Raw genomic sequence first — 1,712 nt, 5'->3', positions numbered from 1 at the left:
CTGGCTCCTTTGTCCCTTATAATCTTAATTAAGTTCTCGCGTGCATCCAGAGCGGTGTGTGGATCTCACGCAGGCGCCTGACTGCCGGCTGGAGCCTCCGACCTCATTTCCGACTTGAGCTTGACGAATTCTCTCGCCACTTCATCGCTGTGCCTCTGCGATAGAATCCTTAGTATCGTCCACCCGGTCTCATCCATTTTGACTCTCGTACCCAATGGCAACCAGCACGCACATGAACCCTGTCAAATTACATAAATTAGTTACAATCGTATTTACCAATTTTAGATGTTAATATTTAAAGGCAGGAAAACATCGTTATTCAATTTTTATTCCACATTTTCAACTACTTCTTCAGATACGTATGGGTAAAGTAAGATAAGAGTCTTTTGGTATCTTCTGCTCCTATTTGAAATTGAGTTGTTGAGAAATGTTACGTACCTGTTCAGCGATGTCCGCCAATCTCATGACAGCGAGGCCCACGAGGCGGTCCTCTCGTGCGAAGCAGTAGTCCCGCACACACACATGCAGCTCGAACAACTCCAGCTGCTCCGTCGCGCTCACCATACTGGACAAGTTAAAGAGAGTATTACTTATTATTACACCACCATGTCCCTGTACTTTTAGGAAAGTTCTTTCTTCTACGGGAGTATTTAGGAGAAAGGACTCCTCATTTCCTCAGTCATCGTTTCTGTCGTAAATCACAGTTACTAGAGTTCTACTTAATAATGGTGTATTTTCCAAGACATAAAGATTATCTCAGGGAATCAATAGGAAGGTCACAACGGTAACAATTGGTGCATGCTACAAACAACTAAAATACTATTTGATAAACAATTAGTTTAGTTAAATTATGAATAGAAATGTGTTTGAATTAACGTTCTACAATGAATACAAATACATATAAAACTTACAAATGGAAAGTCTCGTTGAATTTGGGACTCCAGTTGTTGCTTTTCGACTTGGTGGCGAATTTTCTCTTCTTATCCGCGAGGTGGGGACCGATCAGGTTGACTTCAATGAATGGACGGAACATGCCACTGGCAATCACCCACTTCAAATCGTTGGCGGCAACCACTACAAAGATATTACTCATATCAAAACCATCAATGATATATCTATAATTTTATCGATCTAAATCGATATCTTAAGTGAATGTATCAGAATAAACAAAGGAATATCCGCTCCATATTCAGAAATTACATAAATGGAAAAGAATCGCATACTTATGCAACACTTCCATATTAAGATAACCCGTCAGATTGTTTTTCATTTACGATCAAACGTAAGTGCTATAGTTAATCCTTTGTGCATATAGACATTTTTAAAGCCCACAATGTTTAGAGTATCTTGAGTAGGAAAGTTTTAACAACTTTAAACATGAAAATTAAACATTTTTGTTTTTATTTTAATTAATTTTTCAAACAAATTTAAAAGTAATTCACTGCTTAGAACTGTTAAAATGATTCCACTTAGCATTTTAACAATGTCTAAAAATAGAGAAAAAGACAAACTACACATTTTTGTCTAGTTTGTCTTTGTAGGGGAAATTTTATATAAAATTTCAAGGAATGGACCTTCAATATTCAAGAAACAATTCTGACTAATTAGATTATTAGATCTAAGAGTCAATTGTTGAAGTTACCTTTGACGGTGATCTTGTGCTCGCCGGTGCCAGGGTGCGTGAACAGGTCGACCTGCAGCGACACCTCGCC

At 38.0% G+C, this 1,712-nt stretch overlaps 1 protein-coding gene across 1 annotated transcript; it reads right to left on the bottom strand.

The window, feature by feature from the left end:
- Window positions 1–8: 8 nt before the first annotated feature.
- LOC106108308 (protein unc-13 homolog B-like) lies at window positions 9–1,706 on the bottom strand. The gene is made up of 4 exons (XM_013289442.1): window positions 1,643–1,706; window positions 912–1,074; window positions 439–565; window positions 9–239 (listed from the first exon to the last, which is right to left on the bottom strand). Exons 2-4 carry the CDS (start codon window positions 1,031–1,033, stop codon window positions 66–68), a joined length of 423 nt encoding a protein of 140 aa, XP_013144896.1. The 5' UTR covers window positions 1,034–1,074; window positions 1,643–1,706; the 3' UTR covers window positions 9–65.
- Between the last annotated feature and the right edge of the window lie 6 nt (window positions 1,707–1,712).

Source organism: Papilio polytes, unplaced genomic scaffold (genome assembly GCF_000836215.1).
Source record: "Papilio polytes unplaced genomic scaffold, Ppol_1.0 DF821722.1, whole genome shotgun sequence".
Taxonomy (NCBI): Eukaryota; Metazoa; Arthropoda; class Insecta; order Lepidoptera; family Papilionidae; genus Papilio; species Papilio polytes.
The sequence above is the reverse complement of the archived record's forward strand: the minus strand, read 5'-3'. Positions and strand labels throughout refer to the sequence as shown.